Below are 12,865 nucleotides of genomic sequence, written 5' to 3' on the forward strand. Positions count from 1 at the left end.
TCAAAATTGTGAATGTTTCCTCCATGTCCTATCCACATCCCAACATGACATGTTGCAATGTGTAAGGGGTGGCTTTATATTATATAATAATCATGTGCATTGATTCATTTGATATATTTTCTATTTTTAGATTGTTAGACAACAGTAGTATGAACAGTACTCCATTAACAGGTAAATAAGCTCAAGTTTGAAATATACAGTGGACTTTTTTAAATTCAAAGTCCAAGGACACACTAAAAATTTGAATTATTTGAAATTTGAATAAACAAAAACAGAAAATCAATACAAAAACTACATGCAGTGGACAATACCATAAAAATTACCATAGTTTGAGTTTATTCTATAGTGCAAGCACGAAACAATTCCTCTGACAATAGTTAATGCTACCAGTAAGTGACAAATACATTTAAGTAGACTGTAGTAACACACAAAATCACGCACACATATAACATTAACTACTTGTTCTAACTTAAAGAAATATGTGACTTTTGTTTGTTTATTTTTACGTAGAACAAAATCTTAATTTATTGTGTTAAACAAGTCATCACTAATGTTTGCTTGAGATTAAAAATAAATCTTCTTAAATTTTCAACCACTTTGAGAGCTTCAGACAAGGTTCGTACAAGCTCTTTCGCTTTCATTGCCTATTGAACTCACGTGATTGTTTGAACTACTTATAAATACATTCATCAGTGCCTGGAAATTCACTGTCTCTTGTACGTTTCCTGTTCCCTCCACCTTGTAGAATCCAGTTCTCCATAATTGTATTTTCATTTTTAATATAAGTTGGTAATGTGTTCAGCAGTATCCTATATTCTTTAGCGATGCCACTTTTCTTCCTCACACATCTTTCCTTTTCTCTTAGACTTCTACTTTTTGATCTAATGTTAAGCTAGCATATGTACCATGCTTCGACATTGCGAACAATTTACCCTGACTAATCACAACATGCAATTGAGGGTAGATAAGAAGACTTTCACAAATCATTGCCTAGTGGGGGAGGGTTCAAGAACAAACATCTGTACACAAAAGGGGTGCACAATCCCACATTATTGAGGAGTGAAGAGACACTTTCTCTATCCTATGGCATGTCTCTGGATAGCTGCCTTTAAATTATCCAAATACAAGGTTCAAAAATTTGAATTACATATGAATTTTTAATAAGAGAATAAAGTTCTGTTCAAATTACTGAATAATTTGAATTATACAAGTTCAAATTAAAAAGAGTCCACTCTATGTTTATTTTATTGATATCTACTTTAACTGGAATGCTGGAAATATTTATTTGTGAATCATTTGACATTGATCTTGAATATATTTGTCGTGTTTATTTTTATATTCTAATGTCTAATTCCCTTTCTCAACAGTGTCTTTATTCTGTTTATTATTTTCTTAAGGCATCACTTATGCACCAACATAGAAACTGAAGTTATTTACTTTGATTAATGAATTTCTGATTTTTCACCAAGTTCAGCTTGCTTCCATCAGATAATGCAAACAAGTTCATGATAATGGCAATGGTAAAGTAAAGCAAGGGATGGCATGTGTCCTAGGATTGGTAAAACTATGGATTATTATATAAGGGGGGATCAACTGAAACCCGTTCAGTGGTCATAATTCGTGAAATAAATTTTATTTCGAGCTGAAACTGGTACCCTGTCTAGAGGCGTCTATGGTTAGCGCTCAGTAAAAATATTGTTCAGAAGAAGTCACCATGAGCGTTGAGACACTTGTCCCACTGTGTCACTGACTTACAAATGCCGTCCATGTAAAATTGCGAAGGCTGAATCTCAAACCAATCACGCACAGCGTCCTGAACTTCAGAGTCAGACTGAAATCTCTGACCTTTCAAAACCTTCTTTAGAGGCCCAAAGATGTGAAAGTCACAAGGTGAAAGGTCAGGGCTGTAGGGCGGGTATCGCAACATTTCCCACTTGAAATCCTGCACTTGGTTTGCAACGTGTGGACGTGCATTGTCATGCAACACAATGACTCCAGCGGTCAATAAACAAGGCCTTTTGTTTTGGATGGCTGTCCGTAACTGTGTCAAGGTCTCACAGTAGTGTGCGGCATTGATGGACTGTCCTGGTTCCTTGAAGTTGAGCAATAATGGTCCATGGCGATCAAAGAACACAGACGCCATAACTTTCCCCGCAGACGGTTGCGTCTTGAACTTTTTGGGACGTGGAGATGAGGGGTGTTTCCACTGCATAGTGGAAGACTTTGAACTCGGTTCAAAATGATGACACCCAGTTTCATCCTCAGCAACAATGCGCAGCAAGAAGTCGTTACCTTCCAAATGGTAACGTGACAAATGTTCAATGGAGCATCCATACGCTCCAACTTTTGGTCCTCCGTCAATACCCTGGGTATCCACTGCGTGCACACTTTATGATAACCCAGAGCTTTCACAATTTTGTGAGCAGTACCATAACCCATGTTTAACTCGTTCGCTATGGATCGAATACTCATGCGTCTATCTGCAGATATTGCCGCATTCACCTTTTCACACATGTCTTCTGTGGCAACAACATGGGCTTGACCAGGACAGGGATAATCAGTGGTTTGTTCACGCCCCTTCCGAAACATTCTTGCCCAGTCCACCACTGTTGTTTTGGACACGCATGCATCACCATACACATCTTTCATACGCCGGTACACTTCAGCTGGTTGACAACCTTCGGCACTCAGAAACTGGATGACAGCACGCTGGTCCTGTTTGGACGGATTGGGGATGTTGAACGCCATCTTTCACTCGTTATACCTGCAAAACGGAAACACGTATAAACAACATTCCTACACCCAACACAGAGGGACATTAGCCATTACACACTATTGGACAAACAATATCCTCCTACACACTATACCAATAATACATGGAACGAACGGGTTTCAGTTGATCACCCCTTGTATAAGAATAATTATGTAAAATAATTGTAACCAAATATTTTCATCATTTACCTAAGCCAAGCGTCAGGTTAACCTTGCAGCAGGTTTTATGTATCAATCCGCACGAGAACTGAGCTCAGAATCTTCCGTGCCAGTCTTTCCTCAACCGCCGAGCTGCTTACATCGGAGACACTGAGAAAATCTACAGTATTGCCAACCGCACAACACATCAAAACCCGCATGCATGTCAAGTGGATTGTATTTTTGCTTCTCTTTGTCTCCTGAAACATAACATTTTAAAAGTACTTTCTGCGCATATATTATTTAATAAATGTGTCATTAATATAAGAGCGAAACAACTTCTAAACATGAGAGCATGTGTGTATATTTCGAGCACGCAAAAATAAAAATAAACAAAGATAAAAGTAAACAACGATAGGCCCCTCTTGAATTTAATGACAAATTATTGTTTTTGGTTTAGAAAGAAATAGATTTATGAAAAACTTGGTTGCTTCGTTCGCAATACATCCGTTACTGTAAGACACACGCACTTCAAGTTGTACCACCAAAAAAGCATGATTTGTTATTGGTGATATATACAATCAGGTGCATTGTCTGTCGCTATTACTCTGGTTTCAATTTATGAATCACTTCACTAAACCAGGATTCAAATCTTGGTCTGTCTATTTGTTGCTGATAATCACCCTTCCCTTTCTTTGCGCAGAACAGTAAATATGCGCCTTCAACAAAGCTTTCATTGCCGCCAGTGGGTGAAACAATAAGCCTCCCCCTTCCCCTCATCGTCGGTTTCTTCAGCCCTGGCGGTGGTTTTGCATGGTGGTATCCTTCCATGGTTTATTCCCCCTTCCCCCACTCACCGAGTTGAAGGACGTCTCGTCCAAATAATAAACATGTTTCTTCTCACTGCGATATATTTTAATACCGCGGAGATTCTTTTGTCGTCAAACAACAAACAATCGTTTCCTCTTGCTAAACTCAAACCGCAAATCATTCAACACCCGTGATACAATTCGTGTGCACATTGACGGCAAATCACCTCACGCCCTGTTTTACTTTGATCTTGTTGCCGCAAGGAGGATTATGCATTTAAAACAACTTGCTTGACTTTGAAGAACATTTCCTTTCGGATGAAGCCCAAAATAACATTCGGGTAAAACCGCACGCTGAACAGGAGATTCAGCCATTCTCGCCGCTCTACAATAAACATAGGGTTAAAATAGTGGGAGGTGCAACACTGGTTTCAGCGATTTCACGCGCTCTGCAACGCATTCAGTCTCGCTCGACTCGCTCTAAAGTTTCAATGTCTCTTCAACGCAATACAGATTCGAGTTGGCGAATCTGCGGTTCTAAGTTCGTCTGCACAGTGATTGCAACCAATTAAGTCCATACCTGCTAATCAATGTATTATTTTGTCTGTATATTACAAATTAAATAACTGTTTTCTTGCAAGTATGCAGTTGTGTCGGAATAGAACCCGTCTCAGTGGAACTATATTCTTGCGCGCACGTTTGGATCTACATATGCTAAAACCTGCTGCAAGGTTGACCTGACGCAGGGCTTAGTAAGTATGGAAATATACCTCTGCTGCCAAAAATACTTGTGTCTATTGGAGGGGAAGTCGGTTCCTGGTATCTCTTCTGTTAATTCCATCAAACTATGTATAACTGGAAGGATTGCTTTTCATTGCAAAAGTGAAGCCATTCTCTCGCTTAGTTATGCCAGGGAAGTGTGGAAGAAACGCTGGAGCAGACGGATATTTCTATGGCGGTAAATGGATCTTTACGACTGATTATGAAATAAAAGCCATAAATTATGAGAAAACATTACAATGAGTATGTCATTATAGTCAAACACCATGGGATTTAAGATTAAAATAACCACATCAATGTATTTTTAAGAACTTCTTGGTAAAAGTTGATAAATATTGAAAATTCTGCAGCTGTAGTCCACATCGTGATATAACTCGGCACAATATTATTGTTGATATCAGAGCGACACTGTGAACACGATTGGTTACAAACCATTGAAGAAATATTGGGAAGAAAAGGAATGTAGTTCTAATGCATGGATTCATATTTATTTATTTATAAATGTGACACTATATGCAAATGTTCGCTCATCCTGTCTTCCAGCTGACAGGATGACATACTGTGTAAATGCATGAAAAGAAAATAATAATTAAAAAAGTACGGAATAGATTGGAAAGTACATGTATCTGCAAAGAAACTTCGATTTTACTCTGTGTTGAGTGAGACTAAATTTTGGTTTTGTTATAATTGCATATATTTTGGACACAATAATTCTTCCTTTTACCACATGTAAAATTGCTTTATAAATTTGAACTATAATTTTTGAAAGCATGCAATAATAATACCATCATTGATTAAAGTAATGTTATTAGGTTCTAACATATGTTTATATGTTAAGAAAAATTCCAATTGGTTATTACAAAGTTTAATCACTTGTGACAGTGTATGAAACACGTGGCTGTAAACACATTCGAAAACTTTTGCTAAAACATTTAATTACCGTCATCAACTTTCAATAAATACATCTAGGCGTAGTAGATATACACATATTTTGAGAATGATACTTATTGAAAAAAGTAGACACCCATGAAATTATCTACATGATTTGTACATTCAAATGCCAAACATGATAGTACCATGTTCAACCCATTTAAGACTGGATAAATTGTTTGAAACAACACATGCAAACTATTAATAGCGAAGAAACACTTAATAAGATATTCATTTATAGCACTGAATGCATAAATATGGTTAAATTATGTTTCTTTTTGCCCTATACGAAAGCAAAAAGGAACGTAAATACACGTTAGCTTATGGAATTACCACATTTTCTTCAAAACTTCCCTGGAGGAACTAATCGAAAATGTGGCTTTTCATCACCGATCAGCGTTGCAGCGAGTACTCCAGTTATATATAGTTCAATGGCTAATTCTCACCATCAATGATTTAACCAAACAACAATACTCTCTCCTCCCTTAATTTGAGTATTTAAGTCTTCTAGTATCACTTTAAACATCCTGTACAGCACAAACATCAAAGGGATCTCCAATCTCGAATATCTACCCCCAAATTTCCTTGATATTTTTCCAAAAATCTTCACATTGGTCTAATTTATGGTCATTCTGGCTCAAAAAGTACCCTTACACCCTCCTCCTTCATATTTGAACTTACATTTCTCCAGCTGGAAAATCCTGGATAAACCTGTTTGCAACCTGGCAATGCATTGTATGTGTCAAGGGCCTCCCCAATGAGGAAGTGGTAACATCGTCACCTTGTGAAGGGGTCCTGCAATCAATAACCAGTGGAATCACATAGTGATTCGGATCCCACTTTATACCGTAGGTCCAGTCCCGATTAGCCTATGTGTGCATAAAGTGGACTTAAAAGACGAGCTCAAACTAAAGCTGTGTGTGTGTCAACCTTAAACATTCATCACTCAAAATACAGTGAAACCTTGATCTTACATTTTTCAAGGGATCAAGGTGAAAATCTTAAATGTGGGAAAATGAAAAAATCCACCATATTGAGCTCTATTGAAACCACAAAGCTTGAATGCAAAATTAGGGAAGATGTACCGGGTGTCCGAGAAGTCTTTGTATGAAAACAAAAATTAACTGTATCCATTATATGCAACATAGACATGAAAAAATGGTACCAAAATGTTCGGAAACTATTCAAGTTTTATTGGCAATGGGGAAGAAATCAATAAATCTCCACATGAGTACCCTTGGTAGCACGGAGTACATCTAGTCGAAATTCAACTTCTCGCCATACATTAGCCAACATCACAGGAGGGATTGATGTGATGTCTTGGGTTATCCATTGTCGCAGAGTTGCAAGATCGGATACAGGAGTTCTGTAGACATTGTCTTTCACATAACCCCATAGAAAAAAATCTAAAGGGGGTTATGTCTGGAGATCATGCAGGTCACGCTGTCGGTCCATCTCGACCAGGAAATGTCTGACCAAGGTAGGAACGAACCTCCACATTCCAATGTGGCGGTGCACCGTCTTGTTGAAAGATAACACCTGGGTGGTATTCTAGCAATTGAAGAACAGCAAACAATTGCAACATGTCGAGATACACTCCGGATGTTACGGTGTCCTCAGAGAAAAAGAATGGTCCGATTATTCTGTCATGCAGCAGCATGCACCAAACATTCACCTTCGGGCTGCCCACGGTCGACTCCCTCACCTCATGAGGGGGCTCTTTACCCCAGATACGCACGTTGTGTCTATTCACTAAACCACTGACATGAAAGACCGCCTCGCCTGAAAAAGCAACATGTTCGAGATAGCCATTATCAGTGTCAATGCGTGATAACATTTTCACCGCAAAGTTATACCGACGTTTGCCGTTATTGGGCAACAAAGCCTGCAGGATTTGCACTTTGTACGCATGAAACATTAAACGTTTGTGTAACACATCATGAACAGAACTTTTTGGCATCTGTAATTCACGTGAGGCCGTACGCATGGATTTCTTCGGACTGCGCCGCACAAAAGCCACTCTTACATCTTCCACCCTTTCGTCTGAGGTTGATGGTCGGCCACTTCTCGGTGCGTCAGCAACAGATCCTGTGGTCTTGAATTTGTCATACCACGACTTAATGCTCCTACCATCGGGCGGCACCTTTCCGTACGATGTTTGAAACTGTCTCTGCACTGTTTTAGTGACCTGCGCTCGTGAAACCACAGGACACACTCAGCTTTTTCCTGATTTGTGTACATTTCCGGTTTGCTGGACACTGGCACTGCTACACTACTGCAACGTTACAGAAACCTGAAACAAAATAAACTTGAATAGTTTACGAACATTTTGGTACCATTTTTTCATGTCTATGTTGCATATAGCGGATACAGTTAATTTTTGTTTTCATACAAAGACTTCTCGGACACCCGGTAGTATCTGGAAACATAAAATCAGGGTTCTATAGTCTGTTATTTTTTACTCACAGTTTTATGAATTTATTGTCCTAACTTTTAATGCCTTGTTTGTTCTATCCCATTCTTGTCTTTTCAAGGCATACATTTTTATTGAAAGTACTTTCTAACTTCAACACACATGTGTTTGTTTGTTTGAGTTGTTGTTTTAAGTCCACTTTATATAACTCTTTTAAATCATTTTCTTCTACTAGCTCTTTACCTAATTCAGACCCACCAGCCGCTGCTGTCCTTCTGCCAGTTGTGTTAATTCTCCAGTAAGCTTTGAGACTTGTCATGCAAGTTAGCTGCAGGTTACAGTTACAACTTGCTGCAATTTCAAAAGTTGGTAATTAGTACCTTTGCTTTTAAGTTGCTGCAAATTTGCAGACATGCTCTGAAAATATCATGCAAGTTCATGTGACTTGCAAATTCAATGTGAATTTGAGGTACATTTACCTTGCTATCTGGAATCTGGACTAGACCTACAGTTTAAAGTGGGATCCGAACCACTGTACAAACCTCTGTCCGAAGGGACCTGGAGTTGATACCTCACGGTGTTCAACGAAGCTCCAGAGGAGACAGAAGATCATCACGCCGCGCAGCAGGCAGCTCCAGCGTGATGAATGAGAAGCCAGCCAATCACAGCTACTCCTTCGATTCTCGCGGAGCCAATGGTAGACGATCAGTGGGTCACTTCTCTGATTCGTCAATGACACCAACCATTCAGATGCCTCCTCCTCCAGATTGGAGTGACCAAGTTGACCAATCGTTGCAGAGTACAGGTAGCCAACTCCACAACGACTCAGACGACTCGTCTTCCACATCAGAAATGAATTCATCTAGAGAGAGGAAGAAATCCATTTCTACAGGGTCCATCTGAAAGAATCTGTCCTCCAAAGGACGGAGACTAAAACATAGAAGGATAGCAAAATCAGATTCAAAGGATAGTTCCCTTCCTCAGGAACAAAAGCAGTTGTTATCGAGACCACAAACACCTATAGTTGATGCGCAAGGTTTCCAGCAGGTTCCTCCATGGAAAACGAGTTTACCAAATGTAAATGACAATGTAACACATCAGCCGATAGAAACCTCCAATAAATTTGCACTTCTGCAGCAAGAAGACCAGAAAGAAGATGAAGATAACAACGAAATGCAAATAGATGGGGCAGTAGGGGGATCAGATCTACTGCAGGATTTGTCAGGCAAAAATCCATCGAGTACTTGTCGCTGTCCACTGACATATGTATATGAACAGGCCGCACCACACAATTTTGTCAGCTCGATGATGCAGAAATTGAAAATAGACCCTAAAATTAGGATAACTAGAGACAGCATCAGATTCCAACTGAACTCACGGTCAGAATTTGGCCGTTTCTGTGAATATTTAAAATTTACGAAAATAAAACATGCCATCGCACCAGAATGGACGAACGACAAAGTCAAAGTTGTTCTTCGCCTCCTCCCGATAGACCTGGACGTCAAGGACATCTGCACCGGGTTGCACGAAGAGGGGTTCGAAGTCCAGACAGTACAGAAGATGACTCAACTAGCCTCTACAACCACTCAACGAAAGAAAATTCCGCTATTCCTAGTGACTTTGTTCAAATCTCCAGAAGTTTCAAACATCTACCAACTAGAATTCCTCGGCCGATACAGAGTGCAAGTGGAACCTTATCAGCCGTCGCTAGTTCTGCAATGTTTTCGCTGCCAGAGACTCGGACATACACAGCAAAAATGTTTTACAACTTCCAGATGTGTGAAGTGTGGCAAAGATCATCTGGCCAAAAACTGTTCTTTAAAAGCTGACCAACCTCCAAAGTGTCTTAACTGTGGAGGTGAACACCCAGCAAACCATCGAGGATGCAGAATCTTTACGGACAATTTAAATCGTACAGTGAATGCAGCGCGGGCAGGACAGCTATCTACTAGGACAGGGACACCGACAGCTCCGAGAACTTCAAGCATTCCTTCATCCACAGCTGGGCCATCAAGAGCATCAATAGCCGACCCACCAACAACCTCAACGAAGACAACATACAGACCTTCAGCTGCTTCACAACCACTTATGTACGCCCAATATGCTGACCCACTACAACGGCAAAGACGAAAATCATATATTCCAACTCCAACATCCACAGGAGATGGAATAATCACACTTCTGGAAATGGATAAAACCTGGAATATATCTAAAATCTGGCAACATCTATCAAGAGGGCTACAGCAAATTTCACAAGCCACCACAGGAATGGCAGTCATTAGCACGATTATCCAAATACTCCTAGAAATGCAATCAGATGGCTGCTTTTAGTAAACGCAATCTAATGCGACAAATTAAATTAATGTTTTATAATGCCAACGGAATAAAAAACCGAAGTCCAGAACTACATCAGCAGTTAATGGAGAAACATGTGGACATCGCTCTAATTAATGAATCCCATTTGAAACCCAATATCCAATGGAATTTACCAGAGTATCGAATAATTAGAGAAGATAGAATAGGTAATCCCAAGGGCGGCCTTCTCATCTTATCCCGAAAAGGATTTAATGTAGCTCAAATTGCAATCCCCTAGTTGCAATCAATCGAAGCACTAGGCATTCGTTTGCACACAGCCAACAAAGAACTAATCTTGGTTGCTGCATATAGATCTCCGGGTTCCGCTCTACAGGATCAGGACATCTTCACACACAATTCCTTAGGACCACAAGTTGTAGTAGCAGGTGACTTGAATGCAAAACACCCAAGGTGGAATTCTAGAATCTCAAATACTGCCGGCAATCTTCTCTGTCGAACATTACCAAATACCGCCTTCACTATATCAGCCCCTAAGGACCCAACTTTTTACCCCACTGGAAGAGGACTCCCAGATGTGCTGGATATAATGCTATGTAAAGGGGTAGGAACATGCATAGCACCCTATGTGGAAGACTCACTAAACTCAGATCATCTACCGGTGTTTACAGCATTGGCACAGGGAGTGTATTGTTATCGATTCCAACTCCCTCAAACCTTCTCTACAAATTGGGAGCAATTTCAAAGATGCACTCACCAAAAGCTAAATTTACATCACTCCATGGAAACTCAAGAGGACATCGACAATACTGTTAGTCATTTTACAACAGTGGTAGTCAAAGCCTATCAATAAGCCACCAAACCACAACAGATCATGGTCAAGAATATCTCGTCACCAATTCTCACTATTTTTGTACAACTCACTCGATGGGCTAGAAGAAGATGGAAGAGAACAGGAGCACTACACCATCGCTACGAATGGAAATACATTGCAAACCAACTGCATAAATATTTAGTATGAGATAGAATATCCAAACGGGATGAACGTCTACAAAACCTCACAGTTCAAGATCCGTCCTTCTGGGGATTGGCCATAAAACTAAATGCGAGAGACAAAGGAGCTCTTACATCACTTACTGTGGCGAACAGAATGGTACTGGCTCCTGAAGAGAAAGCGGAACTTCTTGCTCAACAGTTTCACAACAATTTCCAAATAAACGATGGACTAACGGACTTAGAGACCAAGCAGGAAGTAACTCAAAGTTACACCCAACTATTGCAGCTTCCTCCAGGATTAGATGCCCCACACATTTCTCCAAGAGAAATTGGTGGAATAACAAAGAAACTAAAATCCACTTCAGCATTGTGGTTAGATGGGATACCTACCTCAGCTGTTCAGAAAATGACACGAAAAGTTTTGTGTTCTTGTCAAAACTGTTTACAGCCATATTGAAAAGAAGTTACTTTCCACCAATCTGGAAGACGGCTAAGGTCATAGCGATCCCTAAACTTTGAAGAAACCCAAAAGAGGTAACCAACTATCGACCAATCAGTCTGCTATCTCATGTTAGCAAACTGCTGGAGCGAGTGATTGGAAACCGATTGACCAAGATCGTTGACGAGAAACATCTACTTCCAGACCACCAATTTGGATTTCGTATGGGGCATGGGACAACTGAACAACTGTTACGTGTCATCGATTATACCGCCTCTCACATTAATAGGAAACATAGAGCACTTGGACTCTTCATTGATGTCCACAAAGCGTTCGATAGAGTTTGGCACAAAGGATTAGTATACAAAGTGGCAAAGCTACCAATACCAGTCTGATACAAAAAGTTCTTTATTACGTATTTAGCAAACAGAAAATTCCAGGTAGCAGTTCAAGGAACTAAATCCTGAGCATACGATATAACAGCTGGAGTTCCACAAGGTTCAGCATTATCACCAACACTGTATGCCCTATATACAGCTGATATACCAGAGATATCTGACGGACTTATAGCCACGTATGCCGATGACACTGCCTTATTTGTCCACGGGAAGACGTTCGCTACATGCGAAAATCGCATGAAAAAGTATTTACCAATACTAGAACGTTGGGCTAGCAAATGGAAAATAAAACTAAATCCAGACAAATGCAACTCAATGGTACTTGGGTACGGGGGATCTCAAAACCAAGCACACCTAAAGCTATTTGGAACTGCAATACCGGCAGTAAAAAACGTAAGATATCTGGGAGTCCAAATAGATGCTCTTCTCACTTTTGGCCCCCACATAGAATATGTGTGTACAGGAGCAAGGAAAAGAATGGAATATTTAGCACCATTTTTTAGATCTCCAGTTTTGACCATGACATCTAAATTACATCTATATAAAATGATGGTCCGCCCCATTCTCACATATGCAGGTGCAGTATGGATGCAAGCAGCAAACACACACCTGGTTAAAGTTCAAAGAATGCAAAATCGAGTTCTGCGCACAATTGGTAACTATCCTAGATTAACAACTATAATGCAAATGCATTAAGATCTGGAAATGATATATATTATGGATATACTTCAGCAAGACAGAAACAAATTATGGGACAAATTGGCCTCTGATCAGAATCCACTTATCAAACAAATTGGGACCATCCATAATAAAGTCAATAGGATAGCTCTTCCACGCCCAAGATAACAAATCTGATTATGTTGGCTACTCAGAACCA

General features: G+C 39.9%; 1 protein-coding gene across 1 annotated transcript in view; it reads left to right on the forward strand.

Annotated features, from left to right (window-relative positions):
* The window catches only part of LOC145983111 (mast/stem cell growth factor receptor Kit-like), a 34,927-nt gene that overhangs the window by 20,455 nt on the left and 1,607 nt on the right, over positions 1-12,865 (forward strand). The window contains exon 5 of the mRNA XM_083116389.1: positions 131-171. Coding sequence (XP_082972515.1) covers positions 131-171 — 41 coding nt within the window. The remainder of the gene's footprint in view (positions 1-130; positions 172-12,865) is intronic.

The sequence above is a fragment of the Lepisma saccharinum genome, unplaced genomic scaffold (assembly GCF_977018435.1).
Source record: "Lepisma saccharinum unplaced genomic scaffold, izLepSacc3.1 HAP1_SCAFFOLD_655, whole genome shotgun sequence".
Lineage (NCBI taxonomy): Eukaryota > Metazoa > Arthropoda > Insecta > Zygentoma > Lepismatidae > Lepisma > Lepisma saccharinum.